The 12,037-nt window shown below is 47.4% G+C and overlaps 1 protein-coding gene across 1 annotated transcript in view; it reads left to right on the top strand.

The window, feature by feature from the left end:
- WDR91 (WD repeat domain 91) overlaps positions 1–5,033 on the top strand; it is a 30,085-nt gene extending 25,052 nt beyond the window's left edge. The window contains exon 15 of the mRNA XM_017887732.1: positions 2,517–5,033. Within this exon, the coding sequence (XP_017743221.1) occupies positions 2,517–2,681 (165 nt within the window). The 3' untranslated portion in view covers positions 2,682–5,033. The remainder of the gene's footprint in view (positions 1–2,516) is intronic.
- The last annotated feature ends 7,004 nt before the right edge of the window (positions 5,034–12,037 follow it).

Here is a 12,037-nt window from a genome sequence, read left to right as displayed (position 1 = left end):
AGCCGTCCTGGGCTGCATGTGGCCCGCAGGCTGCAGGGTGGACAAGCTTGGCCTAGAGCCTCCTTGCTGCAGGCCTGGCCAGGGCTGCTTTGCAGCTCAGGTGGGTAGAAAAGATGGGACCGGGGCATAAGACCCCCATTCTCTCTGCTCATCTTTGACCAGATTCTGCCCTTTCTCTGCCTTCTTTCCTTGGGAATAGCCTGTTATAGAAATTGCTCAGGAGTAGGGAGAAGAGTTGGGGAGTGTCGGGATGGAGGAACATGCCCCCAACCAGGTCCCAACTAGGTTGTTTATTTTGTTTATTTTAGTACTCTACTCTGGTATAGATTTATTAATTTATTGAATGTCCCGTAGGTCAAGTATATTCCAGTCCAGGTTTTCAAAAAAAGTTTTAAATTTTTAATTTTTGTGGGTACATCCATAGGTATATATATTTATGGGGAACATGAGATGTTTTGATTCAGACATGCAATGTGAAATAAGCACATCATGGAGAATGGGGCATTCATCCCCTCAAGCATTTATCCATTGCATTGCAAACAATTCAATCACACTCTTGATTTTAAAATATACAGTTATTATTGACTATGGTCACCCTGTTGTGCTATCAAATAGTAGGTCTTATTCAGGTCTTATTCATTCTTTTTATTTTATTTTAATTTTTTACCCATCCAGTCCATGTTAGAGACAGAAATTTGAGGGTATAATTTGTCAAGCCACAGTGTAAGTTGTCCACATTGTTTTTTGTCCCTCCCTTTACACGTTTGTTTTAGCTCTTAAGTCAGAGCTTATTTCATGTATTTTTAAGTGTCTTCTGTTTTACTGGTGTCACCTAGACTAATGATGGGGATTTGTGTCATAGCCTAAGCTTCTGTGTCTGGTGTCGAGTGGGTCCATTCTCAGCCTGTGTGATACTTTTCAGTTATTTGCCCACTGGTGGTGTTTGTGTAGGATCAGAGTCCTTCAAGGTGGGATATTCTCAGCAGCTCTTGCTGCCACAGCTCATTGACCTGTCAAGGGCATGTGTTTTGGATGGCAATTTTGTGCTGGGCATTGGACCAGGCACTGTGGAGTGTATGAAGAACATCCAGAATATGATCTCTGCTCTCTTGGGGTGCACACTCAGAAAGAGACACAGTACTAAGAAAGGAGAGCAATGTGGAGTTGAGCAGCTCAGGGAGAAGAAAGCTGTCTCAGTGGGGACTGAGTCCTTGCGGGAGGTGGGAGGCTGTGGATTGGAGGCCTTGGAACCAGGAGGAGAGGATGAAGAGGAGTTGTTGGGTAGATGGAGAAGAAAGCAGGTCTTGGGGCCCCACATGAGCAGAGGTGAGCAAGAGCTCACAGTGAGGCAAGGGGCACTGCCCTGCTGAGGTGGGAAGTGGGAGCATCCTAGACTGTAATCTGAAGTGCGCACCGCAGGACCTGCGCTCGCTGTGGGTTAGGCTCCTCTTTTCTGTGGAGCATGATTCTGTCAGTTGCCCTTGCCCTTTCCTTCAAAATTAGCTCCATCATTTCTCATAACCGATATTTCCCAATGGAGACACTAAAACGCCTTCCGTTTACAAGCCTGATCTTATTTTATTCTCCAGAGGTTTGTTTTTGTTGCATTTTTGGTAGGCTGTTCAGTACTTTGCTCTCTGTATGGATATATGTGTGTATGTATTTTATTTTTAGTCATGCAGCCTTTGTCATTTGATCTGATCAGTTCATATGATTGGCAGTCGGACTTGCTGTATGACCAATTAGTTGGTTGAAAGATTTTCCTCTGTAGAATTCTTTGAATGTGAATAATGAGATCTAATTATTTAAGGAATATATTGAACTTCAGGTCCCACTTTTATAATCTATAAACAATGTAATTTATGGTTTCTGTAAATGTTTTCTCCATGATGGCTGAAGACTGCGTTGCCTCCCGCTCACAGTTGCTATACATAGTGGTACTGACAGGAATTCAGTTCGCTCCTAGCTTCCCCTTCCCCGTTAGTGCCCTATCGCACAGGATCGCTGGCTAGCTAGTGCCGGGGTTCAGAGAGCCATGTTTCTGCACTAACTGAAGGCTCCCCTGTGCCAGCACTGTTCTGGGTGTGGCAGGCTGGCCCCCCACAGGAAAGAGCTGCCTGAGGCCCTACTCCCCTGCAGCTTGCATTCCCCAATATGGGAGTGAACCTTCAAGCAAAAAGCAGATTCATGATGACATGTCAGGTAGTGAGAAGTGATGCTGTAGTGAGAATAACCAGTGTGCATGCAAGCAGCACCAGCCCACAGCAAGTTCAAGGCAGCTGAGAAAATGCTTTATTTTAAGGAGCTGCTCAGGGATTTGTTTTCCACTTCAGATGCACCAGCTGTACTTGGGAAAGTGAAAGCATTTCCTGGTTCAAGAAGTTAAACAGACTTTCTAGAAAGGTGGGCATGTGTGCCTGGCCTCAAGCACATCCTCAGGTGGGCCACTGAAAGTGGATCAAGTATGTGTAAGTGGTGTTTGTTGACATCTCCTCCTGTTTCTTGTCCTCTTGCAGCTGGGTGGTGATGAGAAGGTTCTGGAGAGCTGCTTGAGCCTGGGTGGCCACCGAGCCCCTGTGGTCACCGTGGACTGGAGCACTGCCATGGACTGTGGGACCTGCCTCACTGCCTCCATGGATGGGAAGATCAAGCTGACCACCCTCCTGGCCCATAAAGCCTGATGACCTGCCCCGAGGGCCACCCGAGGAAGCAGTATTATCTGGGGTAGGGGGAGGAGATATAGGACAGGAAAACCAGGTGCTCCACTCCATCTCCCTGCCAGTGCAGTGACTCTGCAGGGAAAGACTGGCAAGGAGGGTCAGGCACTTCCATCTTCGGTGACTGGAATGGGACCCACATGGAGTAGGTGGCATATGCTTCCCAGAGACTGGTATCATGGCTGTGCCAGAAGTACATGTGAGACTATGGAGGAAAGCTCTGGAAGAAGCAGAAACATTGCAGTGGCTACTGTGTTGGCTCAGAAGAAATTGACAGTATTTTGTATATATATGCCCATTTTTATTTTTCTTTTTTTAAAAAAGAGAATGCTCTTATGGTCCCCTGGTGTCTCTTTCTAGGATATGTGTCACTTTGCTTCAGTGACAGCCCTCCCACCCAACCTGGCTCTGCTGGCCCGGAGCTGAACCTCTCCAGGCTCTCCTGTAGCTTTGCCATGGAGCCAGGTCAGCTCCCTGTCAGTTCTGTTGGGTAACAAGGTTTGGCAGTTCCTGTTTCTCTGGGCTTAAGTCAAGGCCACAGAGTTCTTTTTCTTCCCTGAAAGCTGGCAGCTTTTGTTACAGAAGATTCTCAGGATGAAGGCAGGGGCTGAGGCCTCTGCCACTGGCTTCCCCTTTCCATCCAGTGGCTGCTGTTTCCCAAGACGGGCTAAGCGTTCCTTATCTGAAATGCTTGGGACAGGAGTGTTACAGATTTTGGATTTTTTCAGACTTTGGGATATTTGCATATATACATAATGAGGTGTCTTGGTAGGTCTCATGTCTGAACATGAAATTCATTCATGTTTTAGATATACCTTATACATGTAGCCTGAAGATAACTCTAAACAGTATTTTAAATAATTTTGTACATGAAACAAAGTATTGATTGTGGTCAGGTGTGGTATTTTCTACTTGTTGTTTGTCATGTTGGTGCTCAAAGTTTTGGGGCGGGGCATGGTGGCTCACGTCTGTAATCCCAGCACTTTGGGAGGCCAAGGTGGGTGGATCACTTAAGGTCAGGAGTTCAAGACCAGCCTGGCCAACATGGTGAAACCCCATCTCTACTAAAAATACCAAAATCAGCTAGGCGTGGTGGGAGGTGCCTGTAATCCCAGCTACTCCGGAGGCTGGGGCAGGAGAATCACTTGAGCCCAGGAGGCGGAAGTTACAGTGAGCCAAGATCATGCCATTGACCTCCAGCCTGGGTGACAGAGGGAGAACACAACTGAAAAAAAAAAAAGTTTTGGGTTACAGAGCATTTTGGATTTTGGATCTTTGGGTTAAGGACGCTTAACCTGTACCTCTTTCATTTGGTGGCTCCTCTCCTTCCTCCAACTGAACATCTTTGTGGAAAGGTGACGGCTGCCAGCCCCTGTCTGCTGGCGAATGGTGAGAAGGTCAGAGCAAGGGGGCCAAGTTGCTGGTGGGCACCTGGGGTTAAGGCCAGCCGAACTGTGGCTAAGCCCATCTATAGCTGAGCTGAGTGTCAACCAGCTGTGTCCACACCCTGCCTGAGGCCTGCCCTCTCCTCCCTGTCTGGGGTGGGACCTTGAAGATGCAGATCCTCCCACGAGGTGAGGAGGAACAAGAGACTCACTCCCCTTTTCCCTCTTGCCTTTCACAGCTGAGGCAGAGCTTATGGGAGGAGTCACCATGGGAGTGATGGTCCTGGGCTTTGGTCTCCAGTGCTTAGCAGGGGTGACCTTATCACTGAGCTGGGAAAGGCGGCTGCCACTAGTCATTTTAAGTCTCTGAGCTCCAGCCTAGTTCTAGGGGCACAAGTCTGGAGTAGGGATACTCCTAGTTACCTACTTGTGGAAAAGCACAAAGAAACTTGTACCAAAGCTTTGGCTCCTCTTCTGGGAGTTGAGGGAAAAGTAGGGAGGTATTTAAGTGGCTTGATTATGAGAAAACACCAGAGACAGTAGTAAATAGTTATTTACTGATTTTTACCCATTTCTACCCTGGTAATCCTCCCTGCAAATGAATAAAACCAAGACTTCTTCATTTATTAGTTTTCCCCATCTTCTGTATTGAAACAGTGATCTTACTTATCTCACCCAGTGACTCTGTAGGACATTTAAAAAGTGGTCATGGGTTTCATTGGAGTGACCATGTATTAATGTTTCCTCTCTTCATCTCAAAGTTTCTGTCTTACTACCTTTTCTCTCCCCTTAATACCATCTCTACAGCTTGCTGAGATGCTTTAAGGATCACAGAGGCACAAAGAAGATTTGAACCTTGCACTCCTCCCATCCTACCTCTTCTTCCTCCTGGGTGAGCGCTCGTCCTCAAATAAAGCATGTTGGAACTTCAGCTTATCTCTCCTTCCATAGACCTGCTTGGCATCTGCCTAAGAACCCAAGCAAGACTCTTCCATTGTCTTGGTTGAGGGTGGCATAGAAGAAAACCTCTTTACCAGTCCCAGCCTCAGTTCTCAGCCCAGGTGTTGACCCTCAGCTCTGGGGAGGGCTGCACAGAGAGCCTTGCGGGTATACTTCCCCACTTCCTCCTTCTCTTCAGATACCTGCTGGTGTTTGCCTCTTCTGCTCCATGGCCTTAGGCCTTGGCTGTGTTCTGGGAGTTGAGGGAAGCATTTGCATGGGGAGGGCCTCATAGCCAGTCCCCATTCAAATGCTTTAGAGGTTCAACGTAATCTTTTGAAGTATGTATACATTGTGGAATACAGACAATGTAGAATGATTAGCTAACCTAATTACCTCACACGATAAATAACATTTTAGTTGTCAATTAAAAAAAAAAATCCCCCAAGCCTCCAAATGCTTCGGGTGCTGACTCTAATCTGTGCAAATCACACAGTTCAGATTCCTGACCCCTGCTTGGGGCGGGAAGCATCTCTCCCTTCAAATAGCTCATTTCAGCTGGCTATGGAAAGAGATTTTAAGGAGAGAAATGTGCAAGGAGTTCTTCTGTTAAAGAAAAACTTAGTCAATGATACTCATTAAAGCACAGTAAAGACTACCATCTTGGTAGGTATAGGGACCACTGCAATGGGGTCTTACATGGGGGAGAGAGATTGGGCTCAATTCCGAATACAGCGTGCACAGTGGGAATTCACAGCCAAGGAGCAGGGTGGGGGTCTGTGAATAGAAAATTACTAAGTGGAGCCATCAGGGTAAGAGATTCTGGTGAAACTGACCTAACAGGACTCTTGCTGAAGACAGGCTAGGGCGATAGACCACTCGGGGATGGTGGAGGGTGAGGAGCCTGATAAGGCTTGGAGGGTGATCAGATACCAAGGGGAAAGGGGTTTTTGCTAAGACTGGATTTTACAAGGAAGCGCACAGACTGGCCCTGCAGAAGACTCAGAAGCCTGACTGAAGCTTGGACAAGTAAAGCCTCTTTGTCAGTTCCAATTGCCAAGGATTTTTTTTTCTATAAGTGACAAGGCAGAATAGCCAAGTATTTTCTGTTCCTTTATTCACAAGGAAAAGATGCTTCTTCACCCCAGCCCGTGAGACCTGGGCTTGTCCTGGCTCACAGCGGGTGACGGCGGGGACCCTGGAGGTCAGTGACCCTAACCCCTCAAGGCAACGGTGGCGGGGGAAGCAGGTCCTGCCCGAGACTGCCCTCCTGAAGAGCTACGTGGACCCCAGTGTGGCAGTTCGGTTTGTGACCTGAAGGCACTGAGGCCGCCCCCTTCAGCCTTGCTATCTAGACACTGTCCCATGCGGCCAGGGGCTGAGGGCAGAGATCCAGCTGTGTGGGTGTCGCTGCTGGGGAGGAGCCGCAGGTGCTGTGCAGGGAGGGAGTGTGGTGTCCGAGTTCGCTGTGCCTGGGTGTGGCCAGCACCCATTCTAGTTGCTGATTTTTTTGCGAACTACGTTTCAGATCGCTGTCCTGAGTTCACATTTTAGGGCCAGATCTCGTCAGATCATCCTTTCAACCTGAAAATGCTGCTGGGGAAGGCCTCACTGGCCACTGCTTGCACGGGCGTTTCCAGTCTGAGCTCCGGCATCCTTTGGGCTGTGCGAAAGCCAGGAGTGTGGTTTTCAACTAAAACTCAGCACTGATGCCAAGTGACCGTGGTGGAGCCTAGCATCCAGCAGGACATGTGGGCAGAGGGGACCCCCGGGGCCACATTAGCAAGGCCTCCTGTCTTGAAATGTTGCGAAAATTAAGGGACAAGAGAGACCAAAGAAGGGGATGCAGGAAAGTTTTTTTCAGGTGTACATCAGCTCAGTGGAATTGCATCCAGATGTTTCATAGGTTATTATTTCAAGAACCTTATGATATGGTCGAGCATATAAATTGGGGTGCAGTATCCCCATGACCTATTTTGTGCCTAGGTAGCTGGCCCATAGTATTTAATGATTTTTTCAGGAGGCCATTCATTATTTTCCTAGTCTCCTATGTCTATGTCTTTTTTGATATTTGTATTTATTTTTGAGATCATGCTCCTTTTAGTTCCTTTATTCTCATTATAGACTGGATATCCTAAGAGTTCCCCTTCCTTTAGAGGAATTAGAAAGAAGGATGGCTTGATTGTCCTACTTCCTTTTGCTTCTATGCCACCTCTTGTCTGATGTCCTTTACAGTGAAAAATGGCCACCTTGTCTGGAGCCCACACAGCGTCTAGGAGTTGTAAGATTTCTTCTTTAATTTCTTTCCCTCCAGCAGTTAAGAGTCCCCTTTCTTTGTAAATGGCTCCATGGGCATGTAATGTAGCAAAGGCATACTTTGAGTCAGTACAGATGTTAACTGTCTTTCCTTTGGCTACTAATAGTGCTTTAGTTAGAGCTATTAATTCTCCTTTTTGTGCGGAGGTCCCGGTAGGGAGGGCCTGTGCCTCTGAATTTAGAGTCACCACTGCAAACCTGGCTCGCAGACCCCTTCTGATAGAAACTTGCTTCCATCTGTCAAATACTCAATGTCTGGGTCCTTAAAGGGTTGGTCTCTTAAGTCTTTCTGGCTTGAGAACACCTCATCTACTACATCTACACAAGAGTGTTGGGGAAACCAGTCTTGCAATTTGGGCATTTCTACAGGCAACAGGGTAGCCAGGTTGAGTATTCGTGGTTTTTAAAGTTATGTGTGGATTTCCACATAAGAGCCCTTGATACCTTAACATTCTTGGATTAGATAGCCAGTGATACCCTCTTTGCTCCATTAAGTGATCACTGTGTGTGGCACCCGTATTATTAGCTTTTGTCCTAGTGTCAGCTTCCCAGCATTTTCTGCCAGCATGGCAGTGGCGGCTAACGCTTTTAAGCAGGGGGGCCATCCCAGAGCCACAAGGTCTAACCGCTTTGACAAATAGGCTACTGGTCGATACCATGATCCTACTGTTTGAACTAAAACTCCTGTAGTCATTCTTTTTCTTTCATGGACATAGAGAAAGAAAGGCTTAGTCAGGTCTGGCAATCCCAGGGCTCAAGCTTGGCTTAAGGCCTCTTTGATCTCATTAAAGGCCTTCTCCTGCTCATTACCCCAAAGGAGGGACTCTTTTTCTCCCCCACTTTGTGGCTTCATACAATGGCTTTGCCATGAGTGAAAAGTTTGGCATCTAAGTACAGCAAAAGCCTGCTGCCCCTAAAAACTCCCTTACTTGTCGCCGGGTGACAGGAGTGGGGAGTGCACATACGGCTTCCTTCTGCCCACTGCCGAGTTCGCACTGCCCTTGGGCTACTAGGAAACCTAGATATCTTACTCTTTTTGCACAGACCTGAGCTTTTTCCTGAGATACTTTGTAACTTGCCTTCCATAGAAGGTGAAGATCTTTGGTGCCCTGGAAGCAATCTTCCTTGATAGGTGCCACGAACAAACAAACGATCATCAATGTATTGTAACATACACATTTGTCATTTGGTGGGACAAAAGCCTTAAGGTCTGATGCTAGTGCCTCTTCAAAGAGAGTGGGAGAGGTTTTGAACCCTTGTGGGAGCCTGGTCCAGGCGAATTGTATTTCTCCCCACTGGAATGCAAAAATAAGCTGACTTATTAGAGCTAGCCTGAGGCAGAAAAAGGCATCTTTTAAGTCCAAACTGGTAAACCAGGCGGCATGAGCAGGAATGTGGCTCATCAGTGTATATGGGTTGGGCACCACCACATGTAAGGTAACAGTAACTTTATTTATGGCCCATAGGTCTTGCACAGGCCAGAACCCACCAGATGGTTTTTGCGCTGGTTAAGAGCAGAGTATTCCAGGGTGACTTGCATTTCTTTATGATCCCATGTTCTAGTAGCCAATTTATGTGCTTGGTCATTCCTCACACTGCCTCTATAGACACCTGGTACTGGGGAATGCGTACTGGAGTTGCGCCTGGAACTAACTCTACTACCACTGGTGCCTGGTTTATGACCAATCCTGGAGGATTGTCTTCTGCCCACACCTCAGGTATTTCAGTGACTAGTTTTTCAATATTCTGTCCATAAATTCAGACAGCCTGTATGTCTCTTTTATGTATAGCCTCCATTCCTCAGTCTCGGGGAGGGTAAGAGTTAACATCATAACTTTTGGTCAGCTTAGATCCAGAGTCATGTTTCCTTCCGGCCTGAAAGAAATTTGTGCTTGTAGTTTCTGAAGTAAGTCTCTCCCTAACAGGGGTACAGGAACAATTTGGCAGATATAAGAACTCATGTTGGACTTCTTGTCCTCCAATGACACACCTTCTGGATTGACAGGCCTTTTCTCTGATACTCTGGTTGCCTCAACTATAGTAGCATAGATTTTAGATAGCAGCCCAACGGGCTGTGTCACTACCAAGTGTTCAGCACCTGCATCTACCATAAAATCCATCTGTTGGCCTCCCACTTTCATAGAGACCAGGGGCTCCTGGAGGCCTACAGAGATGGAGCCCCGGTCTGTCTCAGTCCTTATATTCCTCAACTCCTGCTAAGCTGACCAGATCGGCATCCAGCTTTAGAACAACAGCTAGTGGCTGCAGGCCTTGGGCAGGCATCAGGTCCCTAGCTGCTGCTTTCTTCCTTTTTTCTCTTTCTGGACATTCATCCTTCCAATGCCCTTTCTGTTTGCATTCTTGCACATTGATCCCTCTCAAGCCTAGGCTGGCCTTCAAACCCTGGCCTAGCTTGTCCTCTACTGTGACCACAACCATGTCTGCATCCTTTCACAAAACCAGTCTCTCTTTGAACTAGAGCAGCAGCCAACAAATCAACCTTTTCCTTGGCTTTGCGCTTTGCCTCTTTCTCGGCTTCCTCCTCTGGATTAACAAATACCTTAGTAGCTACTTGAATAAGCTGAGTAATATTCATAGCCTCAAAACCTTCCAACTTCTGAAGCTTCCATCTAATGTCACCTTGTGCCTGGCCCACAAATGCCACATTAACCATGGATTGATTCCCTACAGCCTCTGGATCAAACGGTGTATAAAGCCGGTATGCTTCACAGAGTCTTTCATAAAATTCACTGGGACTCTCATCAGCCTTTTGGCGTACCTCTGAGACCACTCCCAAATTCGTTGCCTTTTTCCCTCCGGCCTTTATTCCATTAAGGGGTGCCTCCCGATACCTCTGCAGGTTTTGCAATTCTTCTGCCTGGTTTGGATCCCAATTTGGATCTGCTTCTGGGAACCTCTTCTGTGCATATTGCTTAACAGGTGCATTGCTTTCTAACCACTGTAAGGCTGCCTGAGTAATTCTCCTGGCGTTCTTCTGTATTGAACAATATTAAAAGTAGCTGCTGACAATCAGGCCAGGTAGGGTTATGAGTCAGAGAGATGGACTGCATGAAGTCTATGACAGCCTGGGGCTTCTCAGTATAGGAGGGTGTAAGCTGTTTCCAGTTTAGGAGGTCGGTGGTGGAGAAAGGCTGGTAAACGAAAAGGCATTGCCCTCCTTGTACATTATTCTGTTTATCATGATAAATTTGGCTTTGTGTCTCCCAGAGAAACATCTGCAAGGCTCGGGTGCCGCGGGGTGCTTCTTTAGTCTTTATAGGTAGGGGTTCTGACTCTTCCCTGTGGGGTGACGCCTGAGGCTCACTCTCCTCTGAGCTTGATTCCTCAGGGGCCGTTTGTGCGGGCCTGCAAAACAGGTTTTTCCTGTTTTCCTTGCGGCTTTTCCTTTCCTTCCACTGTCCCTTTGGGTTCTAGTGGCAGGATCTCAGCTCACTGTAAGCTCCGCCTCCCGGGTTCACCCCATTCTCCTGCCTCAGCCTCCCGTCTGGGCTCCCGTGTGGCCCGAGCCTCCCCAACGGGCACCGCCCCCGTTCCCTGGTGCCCAGTTCCATAGACCGCCAAGGGCTGAGGAATGCAGGCGCAGCGGGGGACTGGTGGGCAGCTCTGTCCTACTGCCCTGGTGAGGATCCACTAGGTGATAGCCAGCTGGAGCTCCGGGTTTCTAGTGGGACTTGGAGTAACCTTTATTGTCTAGGCTAAGGATGCAAATACACCAATCAGCACTCTGGTGGTCTAGCTCAATTTTGTAAATACACCAATGATACTCTTGTTCTAGCTAATTCTAGTGGGCTTAGAGAACTTTCTGTCTTAATACTCTGTGTTTCAGCTAAAGGATTGTAAATGCCATCCAATCAGCACTCCGTGTCTAGCTCAGGGACTGTAAAGCAGCCAATCAGCACCCCACTCCCCCCCCCCCTCTCTGCAAAATGGACCAATCAGCTCTCTGTAAAATGGACAACCAAAGCTCTCTGTAAAATAGACCAATCAGTGCTCTGTAAAATGGACCAATCAGCAGGATGTGGGTGGGGTCAGATAAGGGAATAAAAGCAGGCTGCCCCAGCCAGCAGTAGCAACCTGCTCACCTCCTCTTCCATACTGTGGTAGCTTTGTTCCTTCACTCTTTACAATAAATCTTGCTGCTGCTAACTTTTTTGGGTCCATGCTGCCTTCATGAGCTGTAACACTCACTGCAAAAGTCTGCAGCTTCTCTCTTGAAGACAGCAAAACCATGAACCCACTGGGAGGGAGAAATAACTCCAGACACACTTTAAGAACTGTAACATTTAAGAACTGTTAAGAACATTAAGAACATAAAGAACAGCCTTTAAGAACTGTAACATTCACCCCGAAGGTCTACAGCTTCACTCCTGAAACCAGCGAGACCACGAACCCACCAGAAGGAAGAAACTCTGGACTCACCATCTTTGAAGAACTGTAAAAGTTCCTTACACTCACCAGGAGGGTCCGTGGCTTCATTCTTGAAGTCAGTCAGACCAAGAACCCACCAACTCCTGACACACTGTGACCTTGTAGCTGTGCAGGGAGGAAAGAAAACAAACTTAACAGAGCCACAAAATATGTGGAGGGCAGATACAGTTCATGTTTCTTGGAAAACAAACTTAACAGAGCCACAAAATATGTGGAGGGCAGATACAGTTC

Source organism: Rhinopithecus bieti, unplaced genomic scaffold (genome assembly GCF_001698545.2).
Source record: "Rhinopithecus bieti isolate Rb0 unplaced genomic scaffold, ASM169854v2 scaffold_17275, whole genome shotgun sequence".
NCBI classification, from domain to species: Eukaryota; Metazoa; Chordata; class Mammalia; order Primates; family Cercopithecidae; genus Rhinopithecus; species Rhinopithecus bieti.
The sequence above is the reverse complement of the archived record's forward strand: the minus strand, read 5'-3'. Positions and strand labels throughout refer to the sequence as shown.